Raw genomic sequence first — 12279 nt, 5'->3', positions numbered from 1 at the left:
GCTTAACTCAATCAGAATAACCTCTTGCCATTTCTCTTAGTTTCTTTCTGCCTGTTAGTTGCCTTCTTTTTCACTAAAGACATGCTTTCTAGATATGGAGGAGGACAGTGCATAATACAGTATTTTACCTCTGGAGTGGGATTATTTTCTTTTATTGATTCTGAATATAAAAGTCTTAGGGAATGGCTGAAATTGCCCATCTTGGCCTGGGTGCTGTGCTTGGGCTGGTTGCCAGTGTCTTGGGCACAAGGTCATGAAAGAATATAGTAGCTCCCAAGATATTTATGAGATTAGAGGGTGTGGCAGGTCCCATTCTGGGGAGGGAAACTTTCTAGGCAGTTTTGTAGGTGTCCACTACAAGTAGGTGTAAGATGGAACAGGAAGCGAGGAAGCAGAGAAAGTGAGTATAGATCACTCTTTTGAGAACCTAGACTATGAAGTGAGTATTTTGATGGTAACTAAACAGGGACAGTTGGATATTGGTATGGTTATTTTATAACTAAAGCATTGATGGAGATTTAGTAATGAGGATTGAAATTGTATTTGAAAACAATATATACATGCTAATTTTAACATAGGACATTTTTTATGCAAACATATACTTGTAGACATAGAAATGTATGTGAACACAGGAAGTCTGGTTATAATCACCACTTTCAAAATAATTTTATTTGTGGTCACTTTATTTTCAGATAGACGTTCTCTGGGTAGTCTTTTTTATGTGTGGGATGATCATATCTAGAGAAAGAAAGCAGAGAATATTAGATTTTGCAAAATATTCTTGAGGTCATCAAAAGATGCTTAATTTTATATATAAGTAGACTCCAGAGAAGTGAATTGAAGGAATCACTACAGACACAACATCAAAAGAAGAGGGACAGCCCAGATGGTGTGGCTCAGTGGTTGAGCATCGACCCATGCACTAAGAGGTCGCCGGTTCAATTCCTGGTCAGGGCATATGCCCAGGTTGTCAGCCAAATCCCCAGTGGGAGGCATGCTGGAGGTTGCCACTCGATGTTCTCTCTCGTGGATGTTTCCATCGCTCTCTCCCTTCCTCTCTCTATAAAATAAATAAAAGAAAAAAATTTTAAATAAAATTAAAATAAAAAAGAAGAGGGACAATTTCCTCCTTGGGTTTAGAAACTAAGGAAGTCTTTCCTAGAACCTCTTCCATAGACCTCCCTTCATGACCCATTGTCCAGAGTTATATAACAATACCCAACTCTGAAATGCATTGCTGACAAAGGAAGTATGATGACCTGATTAATATAAAACAAGGAGGATCTGCCCCCCGAGAATTGTCTACCTGAACCAAATCAGGGCTTTGCAGCAAGGAGAGGAGAGTAGGTCTGTTGAATGGAAACTCAAGAGGATCAGCACATACCTAAGCTAAAGAGCTTACATTTTATTCTGTGGACAGAGGGATACTCCAGAAGGTTTTAAATCAGATTTGTGTTTCAGAAATAATAATCTTCATAAAATACCTATGATAAGACATGAGGTAACAACAGGTCATTCTTATACTTGCCTAAAATCACATAATATGTTAGTCACAGAGTTGAAATGAAATTCAAGACTCCAGTATGTTCCCTGATTATCTACATTTCATTCTCTCATTATAAATTTATATGCTGTTGATGGTTGTGTATTTGTCTTTTGCTATGAAACTAGGGTTAGTACCTTTGAACTGGCTATGGTTCAGGGAATAGGTTTGTAAAAGTTAGGAATGTAACTATCCCTCTTATAATTACATTTACTTTATACACGTCTCCTAGGGAGACATTTAAAAAAAATTACCATCACGTTGCTTACTGTTTTTACTGATTGAGGTATTTGGGTGTATAATACTCATACTTAACTGTTGTACATATGGGCTGTGGTAAATTATAAAATAATCCAAGGAAGCATGATGTAGTTGGTGCCTAGGGAAACTGGGGAAAGCTGTAAGATGATTTGGTAGTGAAGACTATGTAAGATGGGACAGGTCCGTTTAATGACGGAAACAACAGCAGGAAAAAAAAAAGGCAGAAAAACCAGGGAATACCAAGGTGCCCTATATAAATAAAGCCTAGTCTCGGGGGAAAGATATTGGAAATAAAGCTGTGTATGGATCATAGAGAGGAGAGCATATCATGTACATTAGGAACAGTACTATCTCTTTACAAGGTAGAGAGGGTTGTAGTCCCATTCGATTTGTTTTTTTTAACGGCAGGGAGAGAGAGTGAGAGAGGGAGAGGGAGAAAGAGGGAGAGAGAGAGAGAGAGAGAGAAGCTTTGATCAGCTGCCTTCTGTATGTGCAGGGAATCAAACCAGCAACCTTTTAGTGCACAGAATGATGCTCAACCAGCTGAGCCACTCCAGCCAGTCCATATTCCCATTCTTCTTCTGAAGGACTGAGTTTCAGGATAACTACCTTGCCTGTGGGCTTACTACTAATTGTTGAGTCTACATTTGAAACTTAGAAATTCTCCTATTATGCCAAAGTTTCTTCCACTGTATAATTTCATCATGTTTAAAATGCTAGCATTTCACTTTTCTTCTCAGGCATTGTTGAAGGATTCTGAGCAGGAATGAACATTACCAGAAATGTTCACCAGGGAAATAAGATGGTACCATTGTGGAGCCTGGATGGGCACCATTCTAGTCTCCATTAGTCTCTTGTAACATCTCACACCCAGGCATTGGCGTCACTAAGAGTGACTGTATTCTCAGAACTATATTTGCCATATTTTCCAGAGAAGTAGAAATAAAATTCTGTACCCAGTGTTTTTCTTCCCTAATTGTCTTCTCATTTTCATTAGAAGTCCCTCAGTCCCACTTGGAATTAATCCTCTTTAGTGCATACCCTCTAGCCTTCTTAACTAACACTTATTCAAATAAGACTAACTCTGGGCTAACTACTAACTGACCAAGAAGTTCCTCAGTTCATAACACCTCTGAGACATGGACTTTTTATTAGAGTTGACATGATGAACTCGGATAGAAAAAGATGTACAATCTACCAATCCTGAACTTTCTGTTTTTTTTTACACTAATCATCTCCTAGAGTGGTATGTAAACAAGGAAAATGTAGAATGCCTATTGTTTATACTTTAAAAACACATCTGGAACTATTTGAACTAACTAAAAGTAAAATAAGTGCCATGGCAGATTATGACATATCTTTTCCTTTTACTTAAAAAAAGGGGGGGAAATGGAAAACATACCACTTCTAGAAGACCCTGACAGTGAAATGGTATCCGTAATGTATTTATATATGCCACACTTTCTTCCAAGCCCCAGACATCTTTAGTACATATGTGTTGGATATTTGCCATGTGAGTTGAAATATTACCGCATACGGAAAATCTTGTTTAGAAGTGGTGTGAATCATTAAAGTAAAGGTAAAGTCAGTTCTTTTGATTATACGTGCCTTGTTGATCTGATAGAAATTGTTTTTCTTTCTTATTTTACCATTTTGTGTCCATCTTTCAGTAAATGTCAGCAATCTCCTACAGCGACTAAAAATAGAAATTATGTACCAGAACAATATAATTTTCATGAACTTAAAAATTACATAAGAAATATTATAACAATATTGGTTTTAGTATATCTGCTCATTTGAAACAGTGAAATGCTTCTGCGGTTAAATCAACTTTTTTACTGTTTGTTATAAAGGTTTTGAGAATATATATTTCAAAATGTTGTTTTTTTTTAATTCAAAACAAATGCAACAGAACTCAGCATACTTGAAACATGTTTTCCGAATTTATTTTAAATATTTTTTACTCCAGAGAGTTTTGTGTGTGTAAGGGTTAGGCCTGACTGCCTATTTCACCATCTCTCGCCATCCTGAATTGATTGCACTGAACAGCGCAGAATGAGTTACATATGGTCCCACTTTGTCTAAGTTTGTAAGACCTCTGGGTTGGAACTCCATTTGATCAGAGTAAAGCTAACCATCTCAGAAATTTGGCTAATGTCAAAATTTTAGAGATCTACGTATATTCCAGTTAGAATATATACATTCCTCTTAAAAGTTGTGGTGATTTGCTCTGCATTGGCTTTTTTGTTATTGTTCCTAAAGTATGGATGACATCTCAAGAATTTAAACTCATTTGCCTACTTTTTATGATGATGATGATGATGATGATCTTCTGGGTAGAATTATGTTACAATTATGGACCAAGACACGTATTCAGAATGTTTTCAAATAAAAATTATGATATATCAAAAAAATTTCTAACACTGGACAGATGAAGACAGAACTACAAAGATGATCTAAAGTTTGAAGGGGAAAACTATTGTCATCTTTGTAGTTTTTTTCTTTTTTTTTTTCTATTTAAAAAACCATGCACTGGCTGTTTTGTCTCAGCGGTTGGAGTGTCAGCCTGTGGACCACAGAGTCTTGGGCTCAGTGTCCGCTAAAGGCATGTACCGAAAAAACAAACAAACAAACAAATAACATAAAGAGTATGGATTTCAGGTATATTTTCAAGTTTAGGTATTGTTCAAGAAGTAAGTCAAAGTTAGGAAGGTGGGGTCTGTGTTCTCTACGGCTCAGCTTTTAGCTCCTGAGGTAGATTTCTCCCCCTTCAGGCTCTGTTCTCCGGGTTTTGGTCCTTCCTCTCTTTCTTCTCTTTTCCTTTGACTACTTCATTCTTTCATTATTCCCACTTCCCCCTCCCCCTCCTGCTCTTCCTTTCTCTGTCTGTGCAACTACGTGCTTCAATCTGTGTATCTGGACTGGCTTCTCTAACAGTTCAGCGTGAGTGTTAGCAGAATGAGAACCAGATGGACTAGCAGTTCCCTCTGTTATCTCCCAGCTGACTCTGGCAAGCCTCCCTTCATCCCTCCTTCCTTGGCATGACAGAAATATTTGCCTTTATTTAGGGTGACTTGTATTTGCTGCTGTACCTCTTCCCTCAGCTGCAACATAAGCGGGAAGCTGTTTAGTCCCTTGTTGCTGAGGTTGGTTGAGGTGAGTAGACTGTGCAATGAATTTAACTATTGAAGACGTGGTTTTAAACCTGCCTAACTTCTGTATTTTCCTAGAATAATTGATTGATTGATGCTGGTTTTTAAATAATGTGGAGTAGCAATATAAAGACACGTTTTAACAGTAAGATGGAGGTAGAAATGCTCTCCATCTGTGTCTTTACCATCATCTCAGAACCCCTTTTCACTACAGGAACATTCATTGCTATTCAACCAGCAGTTAGAGATTAACAAATAGAGACCCTGATACTGTTAACTAGATCATCTTTCAAAGGCTCGTATGAGAATGACGATTTTCATTCTTTTATTACATCTTCCCTTATATGGTATTTCATAATTTCAACTTTTAAATATTGTGTTCTGCAAACCAAGTCTTATGAAACTGCTTTAAATAATGGCGAGGTAATTTTGGGATTGTCATAATAGTAATTTGGGCTTTTCATTTCTTTTGATAATTGACTTTTAAGTTCTTTTGAGTAACTCTGTACTCATATGGTTAGACTTTTTTTAAAAGACCCATTTTTTATCAATAGTCTGTTTACTTTTCAAAAAATCTAAGTGGGAAATATCTGTGTGTAAGGATGCAGGAGGCGCCTTACACATGTTTGGGGGGGAGGGTGCGCACGTGTGCACATCACTACACATGTTTGTGGAAAAGTGATCTAAAGAACCAAACAGAAACTTCAGTTTTTTTTTTTTTTACTGGACATTTGATAAAGAGATGAGATGAGGAAAGATAATATAAAATCTCAAGGGAAGAATATACTTAGTAGAAAACATTCCTGAAGTACAAATGTTAATTAATAAGTAATCAGAAAACGTCTCCATATCTGTGACATACTCATGAAAAAATATATGGAGGGTCTTTAATTCTTTTTAGTTCTCAATTTGGGACTTTTCTGTTCTTACTCTGCCTGAGACTGTTAATTGAAGTATTGGTTTCATGTTTTTGAAGTGGTGGGTCATAAACACACATTCTAAGTGAATAATAGCTTAATTTCATTGTGTGACATATGACATTTATGCAGTGATTTTTTTCAAACAGGACAGAAAAAATTGAAGTGAGGTGTATGTCTTGGAGACATAATCTGCTTCATCCAATAGGCCAGAAAACTAAGTAGGGAAAAGGGATACAGGTGCTATAAAATTTGCCAAACATTGGTTCCTACTAGTATCTCATCTGCATAGCAGAACTTCAGATTTGTGTTATTTCTAAGCTGTCTGAGGAGTTCATTACTATTTTCCTTCCTCATCTATTTTTTACCTCTTGTTAATCTTGGCTTCTGCTTTGAGTGAGGTTGTGGTGTTGCCTATAGCACTAACAAGGTAGCATTTGCCCAAACTAGAAATAACAGGATGTAAAATAACCCAGTTACAAATGAGGTCCTGCCATCTGTGCTACACCTCCTTAAGTCGGGTCCTGATTTAAACTTTAGTAGAGAAGCCTGTTTTATTGATAGAAGATGCTGGATTTCTTCTGTTTACATGCTTGTAACAAAGATAAATCCCACTTACAAACTGGGGTACTTCAGAAAGTAACTTGTCCATGGTGGCCCCCTCCAGATCGGACTGAGAAGCACTCCACAATGCCAGACTCACCTGTGGATGTGAAGACTCCATCTAGGCTGACTCCTCCCACGATGCCACCTCCTCCAACAACTCAAGGAGCCCCGAGAACCAGTTCATTTACACCAACAACATGTGAGTAGGCATTTCTGCAATTCCTGTGTTCATTTTGAAGTTTAAATTAAAAGTTTTCTGCAAATAAAAATTAAGAGAAGATTCAGCCTCAATGAATTATGCAGAAATGAAGCGAATAAATAAATAAAACATTTGTTTTGTAGTGAGTAGGTATTGAGTTTGTATACCTTAGGTTTAGTTTGTATGACTGCCAATAGTTGCCTGCCTTTTGTTCTGTTTTTAAAAAAATGTTTTTATTGATTTTTAGAGAGAGAGGGAGAGAGAAATAAAAAAATTTTTTTTTGATTAGAGAGAAACATAGATCAGCTGCCTCCTGCATGCCCCCTTCTGGGGATCAAGCCCATAACCTTGGGCACGTACCCTGACCGGGAGTTGAACCCAGATCTCTTGGTTCATGGGTTAATACTCAACCACTGAGCCACACCAGCCAGGCATTTGTCTGCCTTTCTTGATTGCTTCAAAAATGTATCATACTATGATTTCAGTGAATGAAGAACAAACACTACGTTTGGTCTGTAACTCGAGATGGCACCACTATAACTTTTCATTTTGACTTACTGTGGAGCTTCTTATTTTAGTTTGTTCAGTTGACTTCGAACATGTTAATAATTATTTCCAGGTTACATCTGATCTCCTAATACCGTTTTCTTCTATTATTTACAAATCATTTAAAAACTAACATTTTTAAAAACCCAACATTTACACACACACACACACACAGAAAAATACTTTATGCAATAGTTGCATACAGAAGACTTTCTGAAGTAAGGAGCATCTTTCTTGTGTTGAAACTGGCAGACTTTTATAAAACGTTTACTCCATTTCATCTCAGCTCAAGTCTTGTGTTCTGAATCAATGGAGTGTATTGCTTTCTGTGTCATACAATGAAAGGACAGACTCTTCTGACAGAATTTCAACTTGCCTTTCTTTCCTCTATGTTCTCGTAGGAATAGCAGGTAGCTTTGTTTTCATCTGTCCCAAAGTCTTGGTTAGAATTGTCATCAAAAATAGATTCATGGATTAAAAAGCATCGACAAAATACACATCCCAGACTGTTTATGCAATGTTGCATTGCCATTTAAAGGACCTTTCCAAATGTGTAAGGAGCAGGAGGCTGCACCCGTGCCAAGTTGTAACCCTGTCATCTTGTATTTGTTTTGTTGTTACCCAAAGCCATAGTGATAGGCATATGTCTCCTGTGAGAAGTCCTCGCGAGCTATCATTTCTTGACAGGTTGCTTTGATATTCATTTAGGACAAGAGACCATTAGTTTAATACCCTGAAACTTTAAGAATAGTACAGTATTTGAAACATCTTCAAACTATTGTTAGAGATATTTTATCAAAATTATATTTTAAAATGTGTTTGATAAAGATTAATTTGTCAAATTAATTGATTTAACATGATAAAATCAGCATATTCTTTAGTGAGAAATGTGCAATTTTTTTTCTAGCCTGCTAGTTAAGAATTATCATCTTGATGTTCAAATAAATATGATCAGAAATGAATTTACTGAATTACCACCAACTATTATTAATGGGATAGATATGTACCCTTTGGATTTCTTGAAATAACTCCTTGACAATTACCATGCATATTTTGGCTTCTTACATAAAATTTGCATTTTCCCTAAAGAATTGGTCAAGAAATATGAGGAGGAGAAAATAGCCTTCTAATTGGGTGGTATAAGGTTAAAGCTTGAAAGTCCAATTTTTATAAACATAGCTGTCAGTTGTGTGTACAAAGCATGATTAAAAATGTTCAGTGATAAATTTAGTCTCCACCAAATGTACACTTTCTCTAGGGGAGCAGTTTAGAAAGAAATAGTCCTGTTATATGGATGTAAGCTGGTGACAAAAGGCTGACATCCAGGCGTTGTTTGTTCTGTGTTTGAAACATTTCAGGTGGTTGGCATATGTGCACATGGGAGGCAGGGCTGTCTGTGTTGCAGCCGACTCCATTTAATCAGCTTCTGTGCAGAATACCCTCATGCACTATGAGAAATAGACCCATTTAATTTTAGTATACCTGAGCCGATGGTGATCCTGTGAAGTCAAAGCATTTTACAAGAAAGCTCCAACAGTTTTTTTTTAAACTTAAATATATATGTTTTTTATTTTTCAATTGCACCATAGCGAATATAGTCAATAATATTGTAATCATTATGTATGGTGTCAGATGGGTACTAGATTTATCAGAGTGATCACTTTGTAAGTTTTATAATGACTAATCACTGGGTTATATACCTGGAACCAATATAATGTTGTTATCTAACACTTTTTAAATTACAAACTCCACCAGATTTAAAGGGAAGGAAACTTGGTTGTAATTTTCTTGTGCATTTCTCTATAAGTTTATTTATTGATTCTGATTTTGTGCTCTTGACAGTAACTAATGGCACAAGCCATTCACCCACAGCCTTGAATGGTGCCCCTTCGCCGCCCAATGGCTTTAGCAATGGGCCTTCCTCCTCTTCCTCTTCTTCTCTGGCTAATCAACAGCTGCCCCCGGCCTGTGGCGCCAGGCAACTCAGTAAGCTGAAAAGGTTCCTTACTACCCTGCAGCAGTTTGGCAATGACATTTCACCAGAGATAGGAGAGAGAGTTCGCACCCTCGTACTAGGACTGGTGGTAAGCAAACAGAAATCAGCCCCATTTTCTGGGGTAAGGGAGAGTGTGTGGGGGGAGATTCACAAGACCGTCTCCTTCCTCCCAGCTATTTTATTCCGAAAGTTTTTACTGCTAGAGATTGTATGCAAGTCTGATAATTCTACAGTGAGGTTTTAAATTCTGCATTGTGTTTTGACCCCCACTACAGTTTCTATTACTATTTGACTAATAAAGATATGGTTATGCAAATGTATTGTTATATTGGCCATAAATGTGTATGTGTGTATAAAATTTAATAAGTATATACTACTGGCAGGGCTAGTGCCCTTCAACAATAACAAAATGTTTTTGGTATATTAATGGTTCACGTAATCTAATTGAGTGCTCTTTTTAACTTAGTTGTTTTGGGGGACTTTTATTAGCCTAGATGATCTGGAATTTATAACACATAATGGTTTGCATTTTATATGTGTTAATTTTTAGAGCTAGTCTCATTAAAAATTGTTTATTGTAGTAAAATAGATATAACATAAAATTTACCATTTTAAAGTATTTCTAAATGTACATACAGTTCAGTGGCATTAATTACATTCACTATTGTGTAACCACCACCACCATTCATCTACAGAACTTTTTATCACCCCAAGCCGAACCTCTGTACCCATAAAACAATAGCCCTAATTTTATCTCCACTCAACCCCTGCAGCCAGTAATTGGTTTTTGGAAAAATAATTAACAACAGTTCTTTGTCATAGGTAGAGTTACTTAAATGATTAGTTTGAGAATAGAAGCATTGATTTAGGAACATTATAGTATATTCTATACATTATCACACTAGAAATGAGAACATAATCATATTTTAGGGTCCTAAATCACTTTTGCATTTACATGATTTCATATACACCCAGAGGATTTTTATTTAGGAAGGCGATTTTCCCATGGCAGACTGAGTCATGGAGAAGTTATGAGTCACATACTCAGTTCTTTTCTTATCCAGGCTCGTAGTGGAACTGAGATTCAGATGATAGGCGGCAGTTTCCTTTTTCTTGAAGTAGATCATTTATTTTTATTACGTGGATTTATCATGGGCAAAGACATAGCAGTGGTGTTTCATCAGAGAAGTTCCAGAATTAAAAGTCTGGCTGAGAGTCCAGTGCAGTAGGCATGCTTCAGATCGCAGGATTGCACATTGATTTTGCAATTCAGCTTTTCAGTGTTTTTTCCCTCTCCTCTGCACTCGAAGAACAAAAGCTTTCACATTCGCCACAATCCATCAGCTTCACCTTGTACCCCTTCAGGACAGGGAGGTGATTTTGACAGAAGGATGTCAGCATGCTGTAGTTCCTTTTGTCAGTCACTTACCTTTTCCTTTTTATTCATTCTTGAGTTTTGCATAATAGGTTTTTCAACACTTAAATAAATTAGGCTGGGGAACACAAAGTAAATTCAAAACAGTAGTTGTATTAAGAAAATCGTGAATATGTTGTTACTAGTAAAAATTTCTTCAGACAACTGCTTTATAAATTTGATATGTCTTCAAGAGTGGTTTCCACAGCTTTAAATATAGAAAAATTTGGTAGCATTAAGTATGTTTTTCCACATCTTAAGTGACATACTTTTGATGATGGTGCTTTTTAAATACATTTATTTATCTGGAAACCTTATGGAAATAAGTTAGGGGGAAACATTAAGCAGTGGATGTTTGTCAAATGAGGGAATGACTAAATAATGGCTTTTGTTTTGAGCATTGAATACAAGCTATTTTATTTTAATCTTGGGATCATCCTTTGAGGTAGTGATTTTTGTACACATTTTATATGTGGGGAAACTGAGGTTTACAGAAATAAAATATACAAGGCCACCCAAATGGTAGGGATAGGCCTAGATTTGCACTCAGGTAGTAAATCATAATGAATCTCATTATGCTGTTATTTAGACAGTTAAAAAATATTAGCAACTGTTTTAATGTAGAAAACCTAACCAGTATAGTTTCTGTAAATGAGACATAGAAACAAAATGGGAGATAATAAAGCGGTAAAGGAGGCCAAATATATAGTGATGGAAAATAATATGCCTTTTGTTGGGCACACATGCAGTGTAAGGTCATGTGTCATGGAGTGTACACTTAAACCTATCTGATCATACTAACCAATGCCACCTCAATACATTTAATTAATTTAAATTTTTTTTAAATTTTAAAAATTTACTAACAGAAAAAAATAATAAAATATTTAAACAAGGACTCCCTGACCTTTATTATTACAGATAGGAAATGATTGTTTATTCAATAGTTTCATGTTAATATGTTTTGAATCTGGGGGTATAAAAAGCTTGGAACTTGGTACCCCATTCTTTATCATAAAAGAAAAAATAACTTCACAGGAAAGTGGGGAACAATTTTCTAAAGCTGTTAGGTTACAAATACCCCCGTTTTGTCAGGCATGAGGGTAATTGAAGGCTTGAAGTTGAGACTGCAGTTGACAGTTGTGATTCTGCCCAGGGACTAAGGAAAATGACTCCAATACAGTGAATTTACTCAACACCTTTATAATAGGTTGGTTGTCCATTAAGAAATGTTTTTATCATTACACATTACCCATTTCAGGATACAGCCCCTGAATATTTTGGGCTTGTTTGTGTGGGATAAGTTAGGAGTGAATTTGAGTAATTTTTCAGTCTTTGGGTTTGAGCAATAAACATTACCTCTGTGCTAAATGAAATATCTTTGATAACTGGGGAATTTTTTTACCCTTTATAAGACTCAGTGAATCAGAGAATGCCCAAACTTTGCCTTTGGCTTTAATAGTGCAATATACTACCTGACTTAGCTGTTCATCCAGAGCAAAGATGCTTTGGTTGACAGAAAGAATGTATGAAGGACAGGAAAAAAATATTTCCACCAGCAGTAACACAGACATGACATGTGGGATGAATTGAGATTCTGACACTTGCCTTTGGCCAACTACATGATCATTTGTGCTTTTAAATATAT

General features: G+C 36.3%; 1 protein-coding gene across 2 annotated transcripts in view; it reads left to right on the top strand.

Annotated features, from left to right (window-relative positions):
* The window catches only part of RUNX1T1 (RUNX1 partner transcriptional co-repressor 1), a 136499-nt gene that overhangs the window by 69428 nt on the left and 54792 nt on the right, over window positions 1-12279 (top strand). For both annotated transcript variants that reach the window (XM_036263792.1, XM_036263793.1), the window contains 2 exons: window positions 6541-6678; window positions 9067-9308. In XM_036263792.1, the coding sequence (XP_036119685.1) occupies window positions 6541-6678; window positions 9067-9308 (380 nt within the window). The remainder of the gene's footprint in view (window positions 1-6540; window positions 6679-9066; window positions 9309-12279) is intronic.

The sequence above is a fragment of the Molossus molossus genome, unplaced genomic scaffold (assembly GCF_014108415.1).
Source record: "Molossus molossus isolate mMolMol1 unplaced genomic scaffold, mMolMol1.p scaffold_m16_p_16, whole genome shotgun sequence".
NCBI classification, from domain to species: domain Eukaryota; kingdom Metazoa; phylum Chordata; class Mammalia; order Chiroptera; family Molossidae; genus Molossus; species Molossus molossus.
Note: the sequence above shows the minus strand (reverse complement) of the source record. Positions and strands in the feature narration are given on the sequence as shown.